Below are 24,306 nucleotides of genomic sequence, written 5' to 3'. Positions count from 1 at the left end.
CTCCTTTAGCAGTGGGACGGCCATGAGACCAGAGGTGGCAGAACTGAGTGCTCGGGTTGGGATGCAGGGTTTGAGCATAGCCTGAAGGTAGAGATGGGGCAGTTCCTCTTGCTGCACCGTAAGTAAACACCATTGTCTTGTAGTGGATGTGAGCTTTGACTGGAAGCCAGTGGAATGTACGGAGGAGCAGGGTGATATGGGGGAACTTGGGAAGGTTAAACACCCAGATGGACTGCAGTGTTCGAGATAAGTTCAGTGGCGACCCATCATTCAGGGCAGGTGAGCCACCTCTTTTGAGCCCCACAGTTTTAGCGAGAAAAAAATGATCTGTTTGCAACCAATGTAAAAAAACATGTAATTGAGTTGTTAATAAAGCCGTATACAAACATGGTCTCTTTTTGTTTTCTTGAGTAAGGCAGCTCCTAAATGCAGGTCTTTCAGCCTAGCTCAGTGCTTTCTGTGGAGGTGGGGCAAGCCAGCAGAAAATACGGAGCTTTGCGCTGTGATTGGCTCAGTGTTCTGTCATTCATGGGGACAATATATCAATGCCAAGTCTAAGGGTAGAACTTGAAAATTCAAGCCTCTTGGGTGCTGCCATAGACTTACATTGGATGTACCCATCCAAGAAGGCTCAAGGTCGTTGTCCACAGAGAAAATAACATCAAATCATGTTAAATCTACAGTCGCTTTGATTGGACTGATCATGTCAACATCATACTTTCAAAATCTGATCTAGCAGTCATCATCATGGATCAAGTCGACAATCTACTGGCAAATCCTTTTTAATCTTTGTCATATGAAGAGAAATTATAGATTAAACGTATCGGTTCTCACCGGCCATTGGACATAAACATTACATAAACATTACCCAAATCTGAGATGAAGGGGCTCTTTTCCTAGTTTAAAATTGTAAACGTTCAACATTGGCCATGCTGTCAATGAAGCTTGATTTGTGCCGCGCTCAAAACAACTTAACTCGGTACTGCAACATCTGACTTGAGTGAGTTCAAGACAACTGGGGACTCGGGGGGAAAACAAGCTACGACTGGGAAAATAGGTTTTTAACTTTCATCCAACTCGGAATTGTAAATTGGGAACTCGGGCCTCTTTCTACAGCTACGACATGAAGATCACTGACTTCATCATGATTCCATTTTTTCCCCCGAGTTCCCAGTTGTCTTGAAAGCACCATAAATCCAGAGAATGCCAGACTTTGATGACAAAGTTTGATGACAAAATATGCCCACGAAGGACTTCCGCGCCACCTTCCTATTCAAGTGAGCACAGCACAACAAGGTGAGTCCAAAAATGTATTGTATGCTGCTGCATAAATTATGTAATATGCCAGGGAGATGTGTATACTGTAGCTAAGAAAGTAATGCTAAGTGTATGTTGTGTAGTAAAATGTTAGTAGCCCATGTGCCTCACCCTAATTATTTGGTCTATTTTCACCTCTTCATTTTGCCTACTGTTCTGACTTGGTGGTTCACATGTAGCCTATAACCTGTTTTTGAGAAATGTAATCATTGAATATTGTAAGCGTTTTCATTGTCTGCTTATATGCCCCTTAATTTGTCCTACGGTTTTGACTTGGTGTACAGGGAGAACACTGTAAGAACGGCCCATGTTCTGAATTCTGTTGCTTTGCATTTCAAAAGGGCAAATAGTTATATTGACTCCATCCTAGCTCGCTCATTAATGTCTTAATCGAAATTACAGATTGCTTCTTATCCGCTTTTCGTCCCCTAATGCCATAGTTTGTACATCTCAATTGTCAGTAGAAACCACATTTGTTGAAGCAAGTCAGCCATGTTTTTTTTAAAGGCAGTAAATGAGGCTGAATGAACTGTTTTGTTGCCAGACAAGGCTCCGCTGATAGCCAGGTGTAGTAGTGGTAAATTGTTGCTACTATGCTTTTGGGTCAGCTTTATGTGGGACCTAACAGTTTGTGGGCACCGTTATTGTAAAATTAATGTATTGTTTAGTATTGTGTTGTGTAGTGGCTTTGCTGGCATGCATCCCACTTTTTTATTTAATCAGGCAAGTCAGTTAAGAACAAATTCTTATTTACAATGACGGCCAACCCCGGACGATGCTGGGCCAATTATGCGCTTCCCTATGGGACTCACAATCACGGCCGGATGTGATTCAGCCTGGATTCGAACCAGGGTCTGTAGTGATGCCTCTTGCACTGAGATGCAGTTTCTTAGACAGCTTAGCCACTCGGGAGCCGCTAAAAGGTTTGCGCCCAACGTGTGGCAGGAGTTTGACAGCACAAGCGGGGAGCCCAGCTCACAGAGATTTGAGAAATGTATTGCTATTCTTCTCCAGATCTGTGCCTCGCCAAAAACCTGTCTCGGAGCTAGACGGACAATGTCTTCCACCTCGTGACTTGGTTTTTGCTCAGACATGCACTGTCAACTGTGGGACCTTATACAGAGAAGTGTGTTCCTTTCCATATCATGTCCAATCATTTGAATTTACCACAGTTGGATTCCAGTCAACTTGTAGAAACATCTCAAGGATGATCATTGGAAACAGGGTGCACTTGAGCTCAATTTTGAGTCTCAGAGCAAAGGGTCTGAATACTTATGCAAATGAGGTATTCATTTGTATAAATTTGCTAAAATATTCGCTTTGTCGTTATGGGGTATTGTGTATATTAATGATGGGTAAAAAATGCATTTAATTAATTTTCAAATAAGGCTGTAAAGTATTAAAATGTGGAAAAAGTCAAGGGGTCTTGTATAATGCCCCGTATATGCTTTAAATTACACATTTACGGAATTGTAGTGATAAACACAATGAAATAATGGAAAATGCATGTTCAATGGTTATCTCTGTATGAGTATTATCCACATTAAAACACCTAGGTAGAGCAGTGGTTATCTCTGTATTACCCACATTATAACACCTAGGTAGAGCAGTGGTTATCTCTGTATTAGTCACATTAAAACACCTAGGTAGAGCAGTGGTTATCTCTGTATTAGTCACATTAAAACACCTAGGTAGATCAGTGGTTATCTCTGTATTACCAACATTAAAACACCTAGGTAGAGCAGTGGTTATCTCTGTATTAGTCACATTAAAACACCTAGGTAGAGCAGTGGTTATCTCTGTATTACCAACATTAAAACACCTAGGTAGAGCAGTGGTTCTCTCGGTATTAGTATTATCTCTGTATTACCCACGTTAAAACACCTAGGTAGAGCAGAGAGGACAGAGCATGTGGCTTTGTAACACACATGTGTTTCATCTCCACACTGGGATGATTTTTAACAGTGCAACGCCACACAGGCCTCATGCCTCTCAGGTAGGAGAGTACCAGAAATAAATTAATAAAAAACACAAAACTAATGAAGGAACACACAGTCACCAACAATATATCCCTGGCGTCAATAGTTTCAACTGGCTCAGCTCACTGTTACAGTACAGCACCACCAAATTACATTTATTAAGTAACCATCTGTTTTATGTAACCATAAAAACATAATATATCATACTATTTTGAGAGTCCCTGATTTATATTTACTATGTTACATCTAGTCTATGAGACGAGGCTGCACCTTAACCTACATTATAAACACACAGATCAAGAGGTGTGTTTTCCCTTCAACATCTGCATGTGGCATAAGCTCACCCACCTCACAGCATGAATCTAAAATAGTTAATAACTTTGGCTGTGAGTGATGGGAAAAAATCAGACTCTAAGGCAATTACTTGAATAATTCAAAGGATGTTTTATTTACAAACTTGATGACTAAATTGTCTTTTTTTTAATTGACTTCGCTATGGGGCCTTCAATGGGAATTGGGCCGTGCTTCAGCTGAACTGCAGTACGGAAAATGCCCTCTGAGCACAGTGGAAAGCATACTTATAGACTGCAAGCCTGCCCCCTTGATCCGAGAAGGGTGTAATTGCAGACCGCAATTAGGGGCGTTCTCTGATATCGGGTGTTTCATGATATCTAGTTTACACCAATTGATGCTCCCCATTGGTCCGTGGCCGTTTCTTTTGCGTTGGAACAACACTTGTTGACAGATGTAGCATTGTAGCTAAGCCTAACCCTTTTCCTAACCTTAATCTCAGTCTCCTAACCGCCATGTTAGTTATCCAAACCTACATGGTAAACAAATCCCTAACCCTCACCCTTTTCCTAAGCTTAACCTCAGACTCCAACCTGCCAAGTTAATTCACCTAACTGCCACTTTAATTATCCTAACCTGTTATGTATGCTATGTGCCTACTTCAATACAAAATAAACTCCATCAGTTTCATAACACCGGATCTGACCAATGGCATTTATCAATTTTTCTTATATCAGGGAATATCCACATCAAGAAACTGTACAGTAGTTCTCCTACTTGGAGGCCCGGGAAATAGTTGAAAGAGCGATTGGTGCTGAGGAAGCTATGGCAGTGGATGGCCAGCAACCTGTTGAGATTCATAATGTCGTTTACCGGTTGAAGGATACCGATTGTAGATGAATTGTACTTGCGGCTGAAAGGTTTTTGGGAGTTCAGGAATTAACATTGGAAGCATTGCAGGCAGTGGTGGAAAAAATACCCAATTGTATTATTTGAGTAAAAGTAAAGATACTTGAGTCCTTTCCTATCAAGGTAAAAGTAAAAGCCACCCAGTAAAATACTACTTGAGTAAAAGTCTAAAAATATATAGTCAAACATATACATAATTATCAAAAGTAAATGTAATTGCTAAAATATACTTAAGTATCAAAAGTAAAAGTACATATCATTTCAAATTCATTATATTAAGTAAACCAGACAGCACGATTTTATTGTAGTTTAAATGTAAGGGGCACACTCCAACACTCAGGGTGCGTTTCTAAATTCGCTCTTGCTATATACTCCGATTTCAGAGCACTGGTCTGAGGCTGCCAGAGGGAAGAATAATTGATGACAAACGAACGCTCAACACCCCTTGACTACGGCCGGTGTCAGTAAACTTCGGCAAAAAAAGCGTAATGAAATTGTTGCCTGTAGCACAGTTAAAGTCACCAATGCTTTGGATAACATGAACACAGCCTAACCAGCTCTGCTAAGGCGAGTGAAATGGTCAGAGTTCTCTCATTTGTACTGGAAGTAGCTAGCAAGCTAGCCAATGTTAATCAGTTATCTTGGATGCTTGGCTGCCGTTGTGAGGTCAGAACGCTTGAATCAACCCTACTCCTCCGCCAGAGCGTCCAGTGTGGCTCTGAACGCTCCGAGAGCGATACGAACTGACAATCTGACAACGCTCTGAATTTACGAACGCCCAAGCGCACTCTGGCACTCCAGATTGAATTTAAGATCACACCCATAATTTACAAACAAAGCATTTGTGTTTAGTGAGTCCGCCAGATCAGATGCAGTAGGGATGCTTGAATTGAACAATTTTCCTGTCCTGCTAATCATTCAACATCTAACGAGTGCTTTTGGGTGTCAGGGAAAATGTATGGAGTAGAAAGTACATTATTTTCTTTAGGAATGTAGTGGAGTAAAAGTAGAAGTTGTCAAAAATATCAAAAGTAAAGTACAGATACCCCCAAAAACTACTTACGTAGTACTTAAAATATTTGTACTTAAGTACTTTACACCACTGATTGCAGGGAATACTGACTGAAGATGTTCCTCCCTACGAGGCCCATGAGACTGTGTAGGGATGTGATTTGAAGAGAACTGTGACTGAAGGAGTGGGATGTTTTATATTTTTGTATTTTGTTTTGATGTCGTTGCTTCTGCAATGGACATGTATTTCTTTCTACAGTTTACTAACCGTACAGTAGGTGGCGGTAGACACGTTATATTTGTGTAAATGTCAGTATACCAGAGAAGAAGATGACGCTGTTGTACTGTCGTAGTGGGGAACAGGAAGTTCCGGGTGGAAAACGACAGAACTGTGTTGTTATGTCGATAGTGGTTGTGTCCGTTTCAACTGTATTATTGTAGGTATGTAATAGCACGTTTAAACTTTCTAATGTCGAAATAATATATAATATGATATGTAACAAATCCGTCAAGGTATTTTCACGTTTGGTAAAGGTTTTAATTGTGTGTGTTATTTTGGGGTCAAGTGTGAGTGAAGAACGTGATTAAAAACGATTTTACAAGTCACTTAGGTAGACTTTGGGTTCGCCTGAGTGTATGTACATAATTTCCTCAACGTAATTTCATAAAGATTCCACTTATTTGAGTTCGTTTTTACATGTTCTTGGTTTTGTGTAAAATGTTGTTTATGAGCTGGTAAATAGTCTCGTCCGAACCGTCCTGATCTCGCGAGTTTACATACACTGTTTCGTTAGTGTAAATTAGGATAGTCAGGATAGTTCGGAGGTCAAATGGCGGCGTCAACGGTTTCGGTCGTCTCTCTAGGAGTTTGCTCGTGGTGACATGGCGATACGAGGCTGTGTGATGGAGTGTCAAAATAGAGGGAAGCTAACTGAAGTTATCCTTCACCATTTGGAGAGTGAGGCCAACTGCATGGAATGGGGTCGATTAATGCGGATGAATCGGAACACGTATCAAACTCATTCCATGGAGGACCAAGTGTCTGCGGGTTTTTGCTCCACCCTTGTACTTGATTGATGAATTAATGTCACTAATTAGTAAGGAACTCCCCTCATCTGATTGTCTAGGTTTTAATTGAAAGGAAAAAAATTAAACCCGCGGAGACTCGGTCCTCAATGGAATGAGTTTGACACCCCTGAAACAATGGAAATGGAGAGAGAGTTTGAGAAGCAACAGCTGTGCTGGAATGCGATCAATGTGGGGGACAGTTTTGATGATATGGAGCGGGAGGATGAGGGCCTAGTATGTGAATGGTCTGTAGTGGAAAAACATAGGAAGAACAGAGATAATGATACTGGAAGCAGAGGTGCATGTAGTATAGAAACTCTAAAGAGGCCCAAGGTAGGGAGCTAGAGTAATAATGTGTCACAGTGGAAAGTTGGGATGGTGTTTGAGGAGACCACAGGGCCTCATTTACACCCTATCTGATTAACCAAGGCCATAGAAGGAGAGATGAAGTTAAATTGGGCTGCATCCGTGTAAATGATAACTTGTTCTGAACTAGCCTACCTGGTTAAATAAAGATGAAATTAAACATTTAAAATGGTAGATTGTTAATATCTTGTGCTAGTCAGGTTCAGCAAGGGAAGATTATTCAATTGGAAAATCATAATGGGACGAAGCTCAGAAGCCATGACCCTGGAGCTTATGCTAAATTGAAGGGAGTAATCTGAGGTCCCAATATCTATGTCCATGGATGATATTGTTAAAGAACATGTGAAGGAGACAGAGTGGTTGAAGCCTAAAGGTTGATCAGTAGGAAAGAGGGTTAAAGAAGTGAAAGCTTATCGGTGCTGTTGACGTTTGAGACGGTTTTGTCTGGAAAAGTACAGAATAGGATTCTGTAACTTCAATGTCAGAGAATTTAACCCTGCCTCATCAATCAACCAATCAAATGTATTTATAAATCCCTTCATACATCGGCTGATGTCACAAAGTGCTGTACAGAAAACTAGCCCAAAACCCCAAACAGCAAGCAATGCAGGTGTAGAAGCACAGTGGCTAGGAAAAACTCCCTAGAAAGGCCAGAACCTAGGAAGAAACCTAGAGAGGAACCAGGCTATGAGGGGTGGCCAGTCCTCTTCTGGCTGTGCTGGGTGGAGATTATAACAGAACATGGCCAAGATGTTCATAGATGACCAGCAGGGTCAAATAATAATAATCACAGTGGTTGTCGAGGGTGCAACAGGTCAGCACCTCAGGAGTAAATGTCAGTTGGTTTTTCATAGCCGATCATTGAGAGTATCTCTACCGCTCCTGCTGTCTCTAGAGAGTTGAAAACAGCAGGTCTGGGACAGGTAGCACGTCCGGTGAACAGGTCAGGGTTCCATAACAGAACAGTTGAAACTGGAGCAGCAACAGTCAATCATCACAGTGTTTTTAAATGCCAAAGAATGGGACATGTAGCTGTTGAGTGAAGAGATGTGCCAAGTGTGGTGGGGAACATGATTACGGGGAATGTTGGAGCAATGTGATGGTTAATTGTTGCAATTGTGCGGAGGACACACAGTGCAGCATTTGGTGGATGCCAGGTGCAGAGAGATGCTCAGAGATATAGAATCCGTCATGATGTATCATATGCAGAGGCTGTAAGACAGACTGGTGGAACTACAGTGCAGACTGATGGAGCTTCCATGGTTGGTCCCGTAGTAAGAGGACCTACTGTCAGACTGATGGAGCTTCCATGATTGGTCCCGTAGTAAGAGGACCTACTGTCAGACTGATGGAGCTTCCATGGCTGGTCCCGTAGTAAGAGGACCAACTGTCAGACTGATGGAGCTTCCATGGTTGGTCCCGTAGTAAGAGGACCTACTGTCAGAACTGGTCTTTCTACTAGTCCTGACATGGTTTCGAGGGCTGTTCAGAAATCTTGCGCCCATAAATGCGCTGTGACAAAGGATACTTTAATATTGAATAATATGTACTTCATAGCTTTCATTGGTAAGGTTATCAACAACTTGGTTTGTGTAAAGCAGAAATACCAGGTTGAAAGTTATCTTGTAAACTGCAGCAGAGTTGTTGGGGGTAACAGATGTTACTGTCGGTATGGTTTTTGATAAGCTGGATAACCTGGGGGTGGATTGTCTCAGCATGATATAGACCCCAATGTTTGCAAACACAGAAAGGGTTATATTGATCAAGTTTATTGGGGGTGTGGGAGGGTTTTTTGGGGAATGGGAGGGTGTGGTAGAAGTTAATAGGGATTTCTTGGTTTATTTTCTTAGTACAGAATTAGACAGACATGGACCTTAAATGTTTGTTTGCGGACCGCCATGATACCATAGGAGGTCTGCATCAACGGACTTCAGTGCAGGTAGTGCCTCATCAGAGAGAGAACATTTCAGTTGCTCTACAGTTTTGAAGCTGAATGTAATGATTATCAGTTTTTTACATGTGTACTAATATTCAGACACATACAGTTTCTATATTTATCTATAATTCAGGGTTTGCACAAGGGGCTTAAATTAAATAAATATTAGGGCCTGAAAAAGTCCTTGAATTTGACTTGCCACTGTACGATCCCTGATTATTCTTACTATGGTGTGAATGGGAAATTCAATTGGTTTTTGTGAGTGAAATAATACAGTGAAGACAAGGTTATTCATAAAAATGGTACATAGTACTGCCTAAATCATACTGCAATCTTGTACTAAATGGTTTTTGAGTCATTTATGCATTTATGTGAATTTAGGAAATCTACCATAGATTAAGTGCATTTATGCATTTATGTTGTGCAATTTAAAATGTGTACTTTGTGTCTAATGTGAATTAATGTTTTGTCAAGGATTTAGCTACCTGATCTACTGAAATTAGATAATTGAACATGTCCGTTTGTCTTTATTACTAAAGGCCGACTCAGAGGCCGGTAACCGAGTCTTAGGCCGGTAACATCAACATTGAGGACAAACCCAGCCTGCTGCTCTTCTTCCACACTGAGTAGAAACCTACAGTCACTGGGTCCTGATTGTGACAGTGGAGCCCAGTTTGCACCGCAGGATCCAGAGATGACATCAGTGAAGCTGGAGGACTGCAGTCAAACACTGGAGCTGAATGTCAACATTAAAGATGAAGAAGAAGAGGAGGAGAAGATTAGGACAACTGTTAGTCATGGTAAGAGCAGGTTCTCTCTATAAGTTATCTTCATAAATTAGACCTCCATAAGTTATGACCAGTCTATTGCTAGGTTGAATTCTGTAATTCTGACATCACACATCCCTGAACAACTCAAGACTTCACAGCGAAACAAAATATTTTAAAACTTGTAACGCCTGCCTTTGCCCACACATTGTCTGAAGAACGTTGAAAATGTTTAATACCCTCAATCACCAAGTTAGGCATACCTAATTTCAAAATAGGCCATGGCATCATCACTGTCAATATTGAATTGTAATTCTTCGAGTTTTACCAGTGAAATGACCAAGCTGTGTCTGCATGCCAATCGTTTGATCTCAATCAATTTCATGGGAATATGCATTTAAATCTTCTTGAATTACTGTTTGGTTAGCAAATTAGAGCAGATGGTGTTAAATTATATAGACTTCCTGTATTTTGTTTTAATCAAAGCACATTCTGCCTAATGGCGCGCTGTTGAGTTTGGGACGATTCAGCAAACCATTCTAAAATCTCGTAAGAAATGAGGTGTTGTTTTTGTTGTAACAGTAATGTTATGCTATAATATTTTGTTATGTGGACTACTAATTAATCAGTAGGTGATCGTCCAAGACATTGATCTAACTTTACTAAACAAACACCATTGTGGCGGCTCATCACTCTTTCAGCACTACACCCCTGCAGTCTGCTGCACAGAACTAGTGATTGATGCTCACCTAGCCTACTCTTTTGTCTCATCACATTTGGTGATGCAGAAACGAGAGAACATGCTGTTTTTATGAAAATCTGGGAATATTTGGCCAAGGAAACATTTCTGGTTGGTCTCAAGGAATGTCAAACGGGGAGACTTTTTAAAACAGGATTGAGTGAAGTAGCAGCTAATGCTCATGGAGAGCCTCACAATTATTATTATTAACCTTTATTTAACTAGGCAAGTCAGTTAAGAACAAATTATTATTTCAATGACGGCCTACACCGGCCAAACCCGGAAGACAATTGGTCAACTGTGTGCCGCCCTATGGGACTCCCAATCACGGCCGGTTGTGACACAGCCTGGAATCTAACCAGGGTGTCTGTAGTGACGCCTTTAGCACCACTGAGATGCAGTGCCTTAAACTGCTGTGCCACTCGGGAGCTCATAAGTTTGATGAAATTCCATCATCTTTCAATCTAATAGGGCTATTTACTTCCTTTTGTAGCTCTTCACCAGTTTCTTGAATGTTTATTGTACATAAATATAAACACAACATGCAACAATTTCAAAGATTTTTCTGAGTTACAGTTCTTAAAAGGGGCGGCAGGTAGCCTGGTGGTTAGAGCGTTGGGCCAGTAACCGAAAGGTTGCTGGATCGAATCCCTGAGCTGACAAGGTAAAAATCTGTCGTTCTGCCCCTGAACAATGCAGTTAACCCACTGTTACCCGGAAGGCCGTCATTGTTATTAAGAATTGTTCTTAACTGACTTACCTAGTTAAATAAAGGTTCAATGTAATAAAAATAATGTATATATATTGAAATGAATTAGGCCCTAACCTGTAGATTTCACATGACTGGGCAGGGATGCAGCCATGGGTGGGCCTTGGAAGGCATAGGCCCACCCACTTGGCAGCCAGACCCACCTCAGGTCCTGGGCTGACGTTATTACACGTGGTCTACAATTGTGAGGCCGGTTGGACGTACTGCCAAATACTCAAATACGACGTTGGAGGCAGCTTATGGTAGAGGAATTAACCTCTCTAGGATATGTGGGACGCTAGCGTCCCAACTGGCCAACATCTAGTGAAAATGCAGAGCGCCAAATTCAAATAAATTACTATAAAAATGTAACTTTCATGAAATCACACATGCAATACACCAAATTAAAGCTACACTTGTTGTGAATCCAGCCAACGTGTCAGATTTCAAAAAGGCTTTACAGCGAAAGCAAACGATGCTATTAAATGAGGATAGCACTCCAGCAAACAAACACAGACCATCATATTTCAGCCCTCCAGGCGCGACACAAAACGCAGAAATAAAGATATAATTCATGCCTTACCTTTGACGAGCGTCTTCTGTTGGCACTCCAATATGTCCCATAAACATCACAAATGGTCCTTTTGTTTGATTAATTCCGTTGATATATATCCAAAATGTCCATTTATTTGGCGCGTTTGATCCAGAAAAACACCGGTTCCAACTCGTGCAACATGACTACAAAAGTTACCTGTAAGCTTTGTCCAAACATTTCAAAGTACTTTCCTAATACAACTGTAGGTATTTTTTTACGTAAATAATCGATCAAATTTAAGACGGGATATACTGTGTTCAATACCGGGGGGAAACAATGTGTAGCGAGCTTTCAGGTTAAGCTCCTCTAACAAAGATTACATTTCCCTCTAGCCTCATTCTGAACAGTGCTACTTCTTAATTTCTCAAAGGAAAAACCTCAACCAATTTCTAAAGACTGTTGACATCCAGTGGAAGCGATAGGAACTCCAAGAAAGTTGCTTAGAAATCTGGATTCCCAAATGAAAACCATTGAAAGAGAGTGACCTCAAAAATGAAAATTCTGAATGGTTTGTCTTTGGTGTTTTGCCTGCCAAATAAGTTCTGTTATACTCACAGACATGATTCAAACAGTTTTGGAAACTTCAGAGTGTTTCCTATCCAAATCTACAAATGATATGCATATCTTAGCTTCTGGGCCTGAGTAGCAGGCAGTTTAATTTGGGCACGCGTTTCATCCAAAATTCCAAATGCTGCCCCCTATCCTTCAGAAGTTAACATTCAATTCCCTGGAAACAGCTCTGGTCGACATTCCTGCAGTCAGCATGCCAATTGCACACTCCCTCAAAACTTGAGACATCTGTGGCGTTGTGTTGTGTCACAAAACTGTACATTTTAAAGTGTCCTTTTATTGTCCCCAGCACAAGGTGCGACTGTGTAATGAATATGCCGTTTAATCGGCTTCTTGATATGCCACCTGTCATGTGGGTGGATTATCATATTAGGAGAAATGCTCACTAACAGGGATGTAAACATATTTGTGCACACAATTTGAGAGAAATAAGCTTTTTGTTTGTAGGAACATTTCTGAGATTTTGTTTATTTCAGCTCATGAAACATGGGACCAACACTTTACATTTACATTTACATTTAAGTCATTTAGCAGATGCTCTTATCCAGAGCGACTTACAAATTGGTGCATTCACCTTATGACATCCAGTGGACATCCAGTGGAACAGCCACTTTACAATAGTGCATCTAAATCTTTTAAGGGGGGGGGTGGGGGGCAGAAGGATTGCTTTATCCTATCCTAGGTATTCCTTGAAGAGGTGGGGTTTCAGGTGTCTCCGGAAGGTGGTGATTGACTCCGCTGTCCTGGCGTCGTGAGGGAGTTTGTTCCACCATTGGGGTGCCAGAGCAGCGAACAGTTTTGACTGGGCTGAGCGGGAACTGTACTTCCTCAGTGGTAGGGAGGCGAGCAGGCCAGAGGTGGATGAACGCAGTGCCCTTGTTTGGGTGTAGGGCCTGATCAGAGCCTGAAGGTACTGAGGTGCCTTTACATATTACGTTTATTACGTTTATATTTTTCCCCAGTATAGTTAGGCATGACTGTCCTCTCCGTGTTCGACTGGAATTTAGCCTGAAAAGGATTTGAGAAATATGATATAGGCCTACGTCTCGTTTTGCGCTGCACAGAATATCAGATCTCAACAACGATTGGAGAAGTGTTGAACATAACCAGTAGACTACCACATCCTGTTGATTTATATCTGATACATATATATTTAATATTTAATATGTCAAGTTGTAGAAACATCTCAATGAGGATCAATGGAAATAGGCTACACCTGAGCTCAATTCAAAAGTTTGGGGTCACTTAACACCAGTCTCAACGTCAACAGTATAAGGGATTTGGGTCAATTCAAATCTGGTATCAGGACAAAATGTCACCGAATATACTTTAAGTATTTTTATTAAACTCAAGCGATAAATGGTAAATGCAATTTTCGTATATACGGGTTCTCTGTATCCCCTCGCAGGGCAGAACAGAGAACTGGCAGGATGTAAGTAAACAGCTGTTCTTATACTGTGACAGACTAGTTCCAACCCGTCTGTTGGCCTATCACAGTAGAGGCTGAGCGTGGTTTAAACTCTGCTCAGCCTATCACCAGCGCTCAGGCTAGTCCCAGCCTCTTTGCGCTCTTTGGTGTCCCGGCGCTGTTGCTGTGTAGATTACGCTCCCTCACCCCAGAGACTGAGATCAGATAGCTCTGCAACATTGTCTGAGCTATTTGCACCTGCATATAGAGCACACTGTTCTCGCTCAAGGCTAACCACAGCTTCCCAGCACACTTATCTGGGGCTAACTGTTACTTCCAGCACACACACACAGACACCCAGGCGCCCAGGCCAACAGTTGCTAATATTCAGTCACATGTGATATATACGGTCCCGTGTGGCTCAGTTGGTAGAGCATGGCGCTTGTAACGCCAGGGTTGTGGGTTCAATTCCCACGGGGGGACCAGGATGAATATGTATGAACTTTCCAAGTTGTAAGTCGCTCTGGATAAGAGCGTCTGCTAAATGACTTAAATGTAAATGTAATATAGCATTGGGTTATAGTGCAATAAACACAAATCCTAACAACAGTGAAGAGGCGACTCCGGGATGCTGGCCTTCTAGGCAGAGTTGCAAAGGCCAGTTTTATTGCTTCTTTAATGAGCACCACAGTTTTCAGCTGTACTAACATAATTGCAAAAGGGGTTTCTAATGATCAATTAGCCTTTTAAAATTATCAACTTGGATTAGCTAATACAACATGCCATTGGATCACAGGAGTGATGGTTGCTGATAATGGGCCTCTGTATGCCTATGTAGATATTCCATAAAATATCTGCCGTTTCCAGCTACAATAGTAATTTACAACAATAACAAGGTCCACACTGTATTTCAGATCAATTTGATGTTATTTTAATTTACAAACAATGTGATTTTCTTTCAAAACAAGGATATTTCTAAGTGACCCCAAACTTTTGAACGGTAGTGTATATTTAATATGTTTTATATATCAAGTTGTAGAAACATCTCAAGGATGATCAATGGAAACAGGATGCATCTGAACTCAATTTTGAGTCTCTTGTTTTTTTAAATTTTATAAATTTGCAAAAATTTCTAAACCTGTTTTCGCTTTGTCATTATGGGGAATTGTGTGTAGATTGCTGAGGATATATATATTTTTAATTTTAGAATAAGGCTGTAACATAACAAAATGTGGAAAAAGTCAAGGGGTCTGAATACTTTCCGAGGGAACTGTCAGACCCCTTCCCATTTTTCCCATTTTGGTACTTTACAGCCTTTTTCTAAAATTGATTACATGTTTTTCCTCGTCAATCTACACACAATACCCCATAATGACAAAGCCAAAACAGGTTTTTAGAAATTCTTGCAAATGTAAAAAAAATAATATAATAATTGCTTATTTACGTAAGTTTTCAGACCCGTTGCTGTGAGATAATCCTTGAGATGTTTCTACAACTTGATTGGAGTCCACCTGTGGTAAAATCAATTGATTGGACATGATTTGGACAGGCACACACCTGTCTATGTAAGGTCCCACAGTTGACAGTGCATGTCAGAGTAAAAACCAAGTCATGAGGTTGAAGGATTTGTCCGTAGAGCTCCGTGACAGGATTGTGTTGGCACAGATCTGGGGACCGGTACCAAAACATTTCTGCAGCATTAAAGGTCCCCAAGAACACAGAGGCCTCCATCATTCTTCAATGGAAGAGCTGGCCGCCCAGCCAAACTGAGCAATCGGGGGAGAAGGGCCTTGGTCAGGGAGGTGGCCAAGAACCCGATGGTCACTCTGACAGAGCTCCAGAGTTCCTCTATGGAGATGAGAGAATCTTCCAGAAGGACAACTATCTCTGCAGCACTCCACTCATCATGCCTTTATTGTAGAGTGCCCAGACGGAAGCCACTCCTCAGTAAAAGGCACATGACAGTCCGCTTGGAGTTTGCCAAAAGGCACCTAAAGGACTCTGACTATGAGAAACAAGATTCTCTGGTCTGATGAAACCAAGATTGAACTCTTTGGCCTGAATGCCAAGCGTCATGTCTGGAGCAAACCTTGCACCATCCCTACGGTGAAGCATGGTGGTGGCGGCAGCATGCTGTGGGGATGTTTTTCAGCGGCAGGGACTGGGTGACTAGTCAGGATCAAGGGACAGATGAACTTAGCAAAGTATAGAGAGATCCTTGATGAAAACCTACTTCAGAGCGCTCGGGACCTCAGACTGGGGTGAAGGTTCACCTTCCAACAGGACAACGACCCTTAGCACACAGCCAAGACAACGTGGGAGTGGCTTCAGTACAAGTTTCTGAATGTCATTGAGTGGCCCAGCCAGAGCCCGGACTTGAACCCGATCAAACATCTCTGGAGAGACCTGAAAATAGCTTTGCAGAGACGCTCCCCATCCAACCTGGCAGAGCTTGAGAGGATCTGCAGAGAAGAATGGGAGAAACTCCCCAAATACAAGTGTGCCAAGCTTGTAGTTTCATACCCAACAAGACTCAAGGCTGTAATTGCTGCCAAAGGTGCTTCAACTAACTATTGTGTAAAGGGTCTGAATACTTACGTAAATGTAATATTTAAGTTATTTCTAAAAACCTGTTTTTGCTTTGTCATTATGGGATTTAGGGTATTGTGTGTAGATTGATGAGGGGAAAAAAACAATTTAATCAATTTTAGAATAAGACATTACATTACTGTAATGTAACAAAAACAAAAAGTCAAGGGGTCTGAATACTTTTTGAATGCATTGTAGACGTTATTTCATGCTGCTAAGACTTGTATGGATGACACCAGTATTGCCAGCATTTGTTTTATTCGCTGGGCTATCTGGAGTGCTCAGAGTGTAGACTAAAGAAGTGGAGTAGACAAACTGCCAGTGTTTTAAAGTTCTATGAAATTAGTCTGTGTAGTTACTAACCCTTTGTCATGAGAATTTCTATCCCAATGTTCTAACTGAACTATTTTATAACTCCATCTGTATTCTAGAGGTTGTAAGGCTCTAAGTTTAATGAACAGAGTCCCAGCATACAAATGATCAGTTCTTTATTCAGAGAGCTCTGCCCTCAAGTTCAGAGCCCATCTTTTATACACACATCAGTCGAGAACCCCACCCCGCTTTAGGCGGGCTGTATTGTTCCACTGTACACTTACATTGTTTATCATATTCAGCAAGCCTAACAGTTTCTCCACTCCACGGGTGGGGACAGAGTGTCCTGTAAGGAACACAATGTTCTAATTCTATCCTGCTTACGCTGCACACATTATCCACTTATAGTCTTATGTGTCTAATGGATTTCACACACAGTGATACAGTTTCAGGGTGAAATATTTTAGTCATTACTTTAAACATACAAATTCTACTATCACCCTTGTGATGTTGAGTGGAGGATGATATAGCTCATAATTTTCACAACTTTTGCCTCTTTTTAGTTTTTGACTCCTACCCAGTTTCAGAATAGTTTTATTCCCATTCCCATACAGCCTACTGAAATGAATACATACACTACCGTTGAAAAGTTTAGGGTCACTTAGAAATGCCCTTGTTTTTGAAAGAAAAGTATGTTTTCTTTGTCCATTAAAATAACATCAAATTGACCATTAATACAGTGTAGACATTGTTAATGTTGTAAATGACTATTATATCTGGAATTTCTTAAAAAAAAAAAAAATGGAATAACTACATAGGTGTACAGAGGCACATTATCAGCAACCATCACTCCTGTGATCCAATGGCATGTTGTGTTAGCTAATCCAAGTTTATCATTTTAAAAGGCTAATTGATCATTACAAAACCCTTTTGCAATTATGTTAGCACAGCTGAAAACTGTGGTGCTGATTAAAGAAGCAATAAAACGGTCCTTTTTTAGACTAGTTGAGTATCTGGGTCATTTGTCGGTTCGATTACAGGCTCATAATGGCCAGAAACAAAGACCTTTCTTCTGAAACTCGTCAGTCTATTCTTGTTCTGAGAAATGAAGGCTATTCCATGTGAGAAATTGCCAAGAAACTGAAGATCTCGTACAACGCTGTGTACTACTCCCTTCACAGAACAGCGCAAACTGGCTCTAACCAGAATAGATAGAGGAGTGGGAGGCCCCGGTGCACAACTGGGCAAGAGGACAAGTATTTCAGAGTGTCTAGTTTGAGAAACAGACGTCTCACAAGTCCTCAACTGGCAGTTTCATTAAATAGTACCCGCAAAACACCAGTCTCGATGTCAACAGTGAAGAGGTGACTCCGGGATGCTGGCCTTCTAGACACTATTCTGGTTAGAGACTGTTTGCGCTGTTCTGTGAAGAGAGTAGTTCACAGCGTTGTACGAGATCTTCAGCCGTTTCCAGCTACAATAGTCATTTACAACATTACCAGTGTCTACACTGTATTTCTGATCAATTTGACATTATTTGAATGGACAATGTGCTTTTCTTTAAAAAATAAGGACATTTGTAACTTTAGAATTTATTCATTTATTTCACCACTAATGGTAGTGTATTTTTTTATTTTTTTTTTATTTTAACCTTTATTTAACCTGTTTGGGCTGCAGGGGCAGTATTGAGTAGCCAGATAAAAGGTGCCCATTTCAAACGGCCTCGTACTCAATTCTTGCTCGTACAATATGAATATTATTATTACTATTGGATAGAAAACACTCTCTAGTTTCTAAAACCGTTTTAATTATATCTGTGAGTAAAACATAACTCATTTGGCACAAACTTCCTGACCAGGAAGTGGAAAATCTGAAATCGATGCTCTCTTCTAGGTCCTGCCTATAAATGGGCATGATACGTATTAGTATACATGCACATCATACACCTTCCCCTGGATGTCAAGAGGCAGTGAGAGAAGAAATGGAGTGTTTATCTTGGTCTGAGATGGAATAAATCCTCTTGGAATGACGTGTCACCCATTTCCTGTTTTCAGCAAGGTGCAAGGAGGAAGCGGGGATTGCCTTTTGAAAAGCTGTCGTTATAGGCGACTACTATCTCCGGCTTTGATTTTATTTGATACATGTGACAATATCATCGTAAAGTATGTTTTTTCAATATAGTTTTATTAGATTTTTGAAATTTATTCGGGACGTTAGGCGTGTTGCGTTGTGTGCCTTTGTTCAGAAAGGAGAGCTTCGCGCCACTTGGCTAGTGCACTTGCTAATTCAAGAGGGAAATAGGACGTTCTAAATCCAAACAACGATTGTTCTTGACAAAGGACACCTTGTACAACATTCTGATGGAAGATCAGCAAAAGTAGGACCCATTTTATGATGCTATTTCATATATCTGTCGAACTGTGTACTATTAGTTTTGCGCCCAGGTTTTGGGCACTCGGTCGCCATAACGTAAGCCTTATGTCGTAATGAAGTTATTTTTAGAATTCTAACACAGCGATTGCATTAAGAACTAGTGTATCTATCATTTCCTATACAACATGCATTTTTTAGCTATGTTTATGAATAGCTATTTGGTCAGAATATGTGTGTCAGAAAAAGTGTCAGAAAAAAATCTGGACGTTGTGGATTGCTGTCTGATTTTGTGACGCCTGTGCTGGTTTAGAAAGTATTTTGACGTGGGGCGCTGTCCTCAGATAATCGCATGGTATGCTTTCTCCGTAAAGCCTTTTTGAAATCTGACAACGCAGTTGGATTAACAAGAAGCATTTAAATGATGTAAGACACTTGTATTTTCATGAATGTTTAATATTACGATTTTTGTATTTTGAATTTCGCGCTCTGCAATTTCACCGGATGTTGTCGTAGGTGTCCCGCTAGCGTTTGGACATGCGCCCAAACAGGTTAACTAGGCAAGTCAGTTAAGAACAAATTCTTATTTTCAATGACGGCCTAGGAACAGTGGGTTAACTGCCTTGTTCAGGGGCATAATGACAGATTTTTACTTTGTCAGCCCGGTGATTCGATATTGCAACCTTTCAGTTGCTCTAACCACTAGGCTACCTGTCACCCGGTATGGCCTGAAGAGGACTGGTCACCACTCTGAGCCTGGTTCCTCTCTAAGTTTCTTCCTAGGTTCCTGCTTTCTAGGGAGTTTTTTTGTGGCCACTGTGCTTCTACATCTGCATTGCTTGCTCTTTGGGGATTTTAGGCTGGGTTTTTGTTAATTTCACTAGGGTAGGGGGCAGCATTTAGAATTTTGGATGAAAACCGTGCCCAAATTAAACTGCCTGCTACTCAGGCCCGTAAGCGAGGATATGCATATAATTAGTAGATTTGGATAGAAAACACTCTAACATTTCCAAAACTGTTAAAATAATGTCTGTGAGTATAACAGAACTGATATGGCAGGGGAAAACCCGAAGAAAACCCAACCAGGAAGTGCTATTATTTTGAAAGGATGTTTTTCCATTGAAAGCCTATCCACCATACGAAGACTTAGGACCCAGTTCACGATCTCTATGGCTTCCTCAACATGTGACCAGTCTTTAGGCATTGTTTCAGGCTTTTACTCTGAAAAATGAAGAGATACACCGCTTTCAATGAGCGGACAGTGGAAATTTCCATCCATGAACCAAGCACGTGATCGGGAGCGCGCATTTCTTGTTTACCTTTTTCCATTGACAAAGTTTTTGTCCGGTTGAAATATTATTGATTATTTATGACAAAAGCAACCTGAGGATTGATTTTAAACATCATTTGACATGTTTCTACTATCTTTTATTGTACTTTTTTGACTTTTATTCTTGGTGTTGAGAGAGCGCATTGTGCCTTTTGGATTTCTGAACTGAACGCACCAACAAAACGGAGGTATTTGGACATAAAGATGAACATTATTGAAGAAAACAAACATTTGTTGTCTAACATGGAGACCTGGGAGTGCCACCAGATGAAGATCATCAACGGTAAGTGTTTAATTTTAATGCTATTTCTGACGTTTTGTGACTCTCTCCTTGGTTGGAAAATGGCTGTATGGGTTTCTGTGTCTAGTCGCTGACCTAACATAATCGCAAAGTGTGCTTTCGCCGTAAAGCCTTTTTGAAATCTGACACAGCGGTTGCATTAAGGAGAAGTTTATTGATATTCGTATGTTTAACACTTGTATCTTTTATCAATGTTTATGATGAGTATTTCTGTTATTTGATGTGGCTATCTGCACTTTCACCAAATGTTTGTTTGAGACAATGCATTTCTGAACACAACACACCAATTTCAAATTAGGTTTTTGAATATAAAGATTACCTTTATCGAACAAAACACACATTTATTGTTTAACATGAAGTCCTATGAGTGCCATATGATGAAGATCATCAAAGGTTAGGTTATTAATTTAATCGCTATTTCTGACTTTTATGAGACCTCTCCTTGGCTGGAAAATGGCTGTATGGTTTTCTGTGACTAGGTGCGGACCTAACATAATCGTTTGGTGTGCTTTTGCCGTAAAGCCTATTTGAAATCGGACACTGTGGCTGGATTTACAAGAAGTTTATCTTTAAAATGGTGTAAAATACTTGTATGTTTGAGGAATTTTAGTTATGGGATTTCTGTTGTTTTGAATTTGGCGCCCTGCAATTTCACTGGCTGTTGTCGAGGTGGGATGCTAGCGTCCCACTTGTACCAGACAGGTTAAGCACTTTGTGACAACTACTGATGTAAAAAGGGCTTCATAAAATACATTTGATTAACATGTATATCACACCAACTGACTGGTTCTTCTGATGTTCACACAGGATACCATGTTGAGACATTCTCTACATCCAGAGAGCAACAGCAGGAAGATCAGAGAGCTAAGAGGTCTCATCACTGCCCACATTGTGAAGAGATTTTCCCATTTCTTTCAAAGCTAAAAATACACCTAAAAATACATACAGGAGAGAAGCCTTTCTTCTGCCCTGACTGTGGAACTAGTTTCTCTCAACTTTCCCACTTAAAATCACATGAACTTATACATACAGGGGAGAAGCCATACTCCTGCTCTGACTGTGGAAAATGTTTTAAAACATTATATGACCTAAAAGTTCATCAGAGAACACACACAGGAGAGAAGCCTTATGTCTGCTCTGACTGTGGAAAATGCTTCACAACATCAACTCATCTAAAAGTTCATCAGAGAACACACACAGGAGAGAAGCCTTTTTACTGCTCTGACTGTGGAAAATGTTTTAAAACATCAAATGAGCTAAAAGTTCATCAGACAACACACACAGGAGAGAAGCCTTTCTTCTGCCCTGACTGTGGAACTAGTTTCTCTCAACTTTCCCACTTAAAATCACATGAACGTATACATACAGGGGAGAAGCCATACTCCTGCTCTGACTGTGGAAAATGTTTTAAAACATTATATGAGCTAAAAGTTCATCAGAGAACACACACAGGAGAGAAGCCTTACGTCTGCTCTGACTGTGGAAAATGCTTCACAACATCAACTCATCTAAAAGTTCATCAGAGAACACACACAGGAGAGAAGCCTTATTACTGCTCTGACTGTGGAAAAAGTTTTAAAACATCAAATGAGCTAAAAGTTCATCAGACAACACACACAGGAGAGAAGCCTTATTACTGCTCTGACTGTGGACAATGTTTTAAAACATCAACTCAGCTAAAGGTTCATCAGAGAACACACACAGGAGAGAAGCCTTTCTTCTGCTCTGACTGTGGGGTGAGTTTCTCTCATCTGGGCACCTTAAAAACACACCAACGTATACACACCGGAGAGAAGCCTTACGTCTGCTCTGACTGTGGAAAATGCTTCAAAACATCAACTGAGCTAAGAGTTCATCAGAGAACACACACAGGAGAGAAGCCGTATTACTGCTCTGACTGTGGAACTAGTTTCTCTAAATTTTCCCACTTAAAAACACATGAACGAATACATACAGGTGAGAAGCCTTTCTTCTGCTCTGACTGTGGGGCGAGTTTCTGTCATCTGGGCACCTTAAAAACACACCAACGTATACACACAGGAGCGAAGCCTTATTCCTGCTCTGACTGTGGAAAATGCTTCAAAACATCAACTGAGCTAAAAGTTCATCAGAGAACACACACAGGAGCGAAGCCTTATTACTGCTCTGACTGTGGACAATGTTTTAAAACATCAACTCAGCTAAAGGTTCATAAGAGAACACACATAGGAAAGAAGCCTTTCTTCTGCCCTGACTGTGGAACTAGTTTCTCTCAACTTTCCCACTTAAAATCACATGAACGTATACATACAGGGGAGAAGCCTTACTCCTGCTCTGACTGTGGAAAATGTTTTAAAAAATCAAATGAGCTAAAAGTTCATCAGAGAACACACACAGGAGAGAAGCCTTACGTCTGCTCTGACTGTAAAAAATGCTTCACAACATCAACTCATCTAAAAGTTCATGAGAGAACACACACAGGAGAGAAGCCTTATTACTGCTCTGGCTGTGGAAAATGTTTTAAAACATCAAATGAGCTAAAAGTTCATCAGAGAACACACACAGGAGAGAAGCCTTACGTCTGCTCTGACTGTGTAAAATGTTTTAAAACATCAACTCAGCTAAAAGTTCATCAGAGGACTCACACAGGAGAGAAGCCTTTCTTCTGCTCTGACTGTGGGGCGAGTTTCTCTCATCTGGGCACCTTAAAATCACACCAACTTATACACACAGGAGAGAAGCCTTATGTCTGCTCTGGCTGTGGAAAATGCTTCAAAACATCAACTGAGCTAAGAGTTCATCAGAGAACACACACAGGAGAGAAGCCGTATTACTGCTCTGACTGTGGAACTAGTTTCTCTAAATTGTCCCAATTAAAAACACATGAACGAATACAGGGGAGAAGCCATACTCCTGCTCTGACTGTGGAAAATGTTTTAAAACATCAAATGAGCTAAAAGTTAATCAGAGAACACATACAGGAGAAAAGCCTTACTCCTGTTCTCCTGTTTTGCTCTGAGACCAGGTTGTCCCTCTGCAGTATTCTGTGGGAAGGAGCTAGTATACACTTTATTTTTTTATTGAACCTTTATTTAACTAGGCAAGTCGGTTAAGAACAAATTCTTATTTACAATGATGGCCAAGGAGCAGTGGGGTAACTTCCTTGTTCAGAGGCAGAACGACAGATTTTTACCTTGTCAGCTCAGGGATTTGATCTAGCAACCTTTTGGTTACTGGCCCAACGCTCTAACCACTAGGCTACCTTCCGCCCCTAACATGTATCAGATATAGATGGTGTGATGATCACTTTTCACCATTAGTTTGGGGGGATTATTTTACAACTTTATTTAATGATACACAGTTTATGAAATGAATACATGTGTTTATTAATTGTCTTTAAAACTAGATGAGTTATTTTAGTTACTGATCATGAATGTGTTTGGATAACTGCATTGAAGCAAACTTTATTGATCTGCCAATGAAAAATAAAGTTACATGAATATGTACTGTACTCTTCTCTTTAGTATTCAGTTCTTCATATTAGATCTGACAGTATGAATGGTTCTTATGGTTGTATTCAGTTCTTCATATTAGATCTGACAGTATGAATGGTTCTCATGGTTGTATTCAGTTCTTCCATATTAGATCTGACAGTAAGAGCAAGGCAGTTAACCCCCTAACAACTGCTCCCCAGGTGCCGATGACTTCAATTAAGGCAGCC

General features: G+C 40.7%; 1 protein-coding gene and 1 non-coding gene across 3 annotated transcripts in view; both read left to right on the top strand.

The window, feature by feature from the left end:
- Nucleotides 1-24,089, top strand: part of LOC129860139 (oocyte zinc finger protein XlCOF6-like) — a 45,816-nt gene extending 21,727 nt beyond the window's left edge. Inside the window, exons 1-3 of one of the 2 annotated variants that reach the window (XM_055930478.1) lie at nucleotides 5,737-5,948; nucleotides 9,417-9,677; nucleotides 21,414-24,089. In XM_055930478.1, coding sequence (XP_055786453.1) covers nucleotides 9,572-9,677; nucleotides 21,414-23,542 — 2,235 coding nt within the window. In that variant the 5' untranslated portion in view covers nucleotides 5,737-5,948; nucleotides 9,417-9,571 and the 3' untranslated portion in view covers nucleotides 23,543-24,089. Of the gene's footprint in view, nucleotides 1-5,736; nucleotides 5,949-9,416; nucleotides 9,678-21,413 lie in introns of those variants that run through there. The other variant, XM_055930479.1, reaches the window with a different exon arrangement.
- trnat-ugu (transfer RNA threonine (anticodon UGU)) lies at nucleotides 14,113-14,189 on the top strand. The gene has a single exon. It is a non-coding gene; the product is annotated as a tRNA-Thr (tRNA).
- Nucleotides 24,090-24,306: the final 217 nt, after the last annotated feature.

The sequence above is a fragment of the Salvelinus fontinalis genome, chromosome 7 (assembly GCF_029448725.1).
Source record: "Salvelinus fontinalis isolate EN_2023a chromosome 7, ASM2944872v1, whole genome shotgun sequence".
Taxonomy (NCBI): domain Eukaryota; kingdom Metazoa; phylum Chordata; class Actinopteri; order Salmoniformes; family Salmonidae; genus Salvelinus; species Salvelinus fontinalis.
This window is presented reverse-complemented; position numbering and strand designations above follow the sequence as displayed.